Raw genomic sequence first — 857 nt, forward strand, 5'->3', positions numbered from 1 at the left:
CTAGTGGTATCTCTGATCAATCAGAATTTCATGCTCGTCAGAGGATCTACTCCCCAGTGTAAGGGCCTCTAGTGCGTCCAATTTCTCCAGATGACACCATGACGCATGTCTGGCCAAAAACCTGCCCTGAACAAGACAGTGTACCTTAGCAAGAGCTTGCAGAACTCCAGTGCTGTCCTGTAACAGCCACGCTGACCAATGAATGTCAGATGTTTGAACAAGGCCAGGTAGAATGCCCTGAAACATAAAATCATGACACATACAGTTAGCAGTTAGTGTAAATTTCTAAAGTGTTCCAATAAGCAGAGGTTACATAAGGTAATTACTTATAGCGCCACCTAGCGACCCAAGGTAATATGACATTATATCACAACACATACATAGACATAGCGGAAAGAGTTCTGACCTGTTCTCTGCTTTTCTGTAGTCCAGTCTACAAGTCCCCAGGGTCATATTGAAGAGAGTGTGGAAGCTACACTCAAAACTGTACAGAGCCCTTTCTGTATATGATACATACAAACAAGTCAGGAACAGCAATATTCCATGTGATGGGTGCAAAATACTCAGATGATGATATCATAAAACATGCAAACACTGAATAAAAAATCAAGGTGGAGCCATTAAAAATTGTCTTTTACATGGCAACTGTTGCTAGGCAACTTGTTTTCCCTAGCAACTAGATGCTACTGGCTGCTGCTTGTACCACAAAACATATTATAAATACACAAAACATACATTAGATTTTTTTTTACTATGTAAGAAAGGAGTAGGAACAGAAAGAAACAACACGCTGACTCCCGGGAATCAAATCAGGTCCGTCAGATCACAACCCTAGAAGGGGTAGGGCCGTGCGCTAC

The 857-nt window shown here is 41.8% G+C and overlaps 1 protein-coding gene across 1 annotated transcript in view; it reads right to left on the reverse strand.

Moving 5' to 3' along the window:
* LOC118418171 (transcription factor 25-like) overlaps positions 1-857 on the reverse strand; it is a 21,958-nt gene that overhangs the window by 16,509 nt on the left and 4,592 nt on the right. Inside the window, exons 9-10 of the mRNA XM_035824007.1 lie at positions 407-501; positions 126-237 (exon numbers count right to left, since the gene is read on the reverse strand). Of these exons, the coding sequence (XP_035679900.1) occupies positions 126-237; positions 407-501 (207 nt within the window). The remainder of the gene's footprint in view (positions 1-125; positions 238-406; positions 502-857) is intronic.

The sequence above is a fragment of the Branchiostoma floridae genome, chromosome 6 (assembly GCF_000003815.2).
Source record: "Branchiostoma floridae strain S238N-H82 chromosome 6, Bfl_VNyyK, whole genome shotgun sequence".
Taxonomy (NCBI): Eukaryota; Metazoa; Chordata; class Leptocardii; order Amphioxiformes; family Branchiostomatidae; genus Branchiostoma; species Branchiostoma floridae.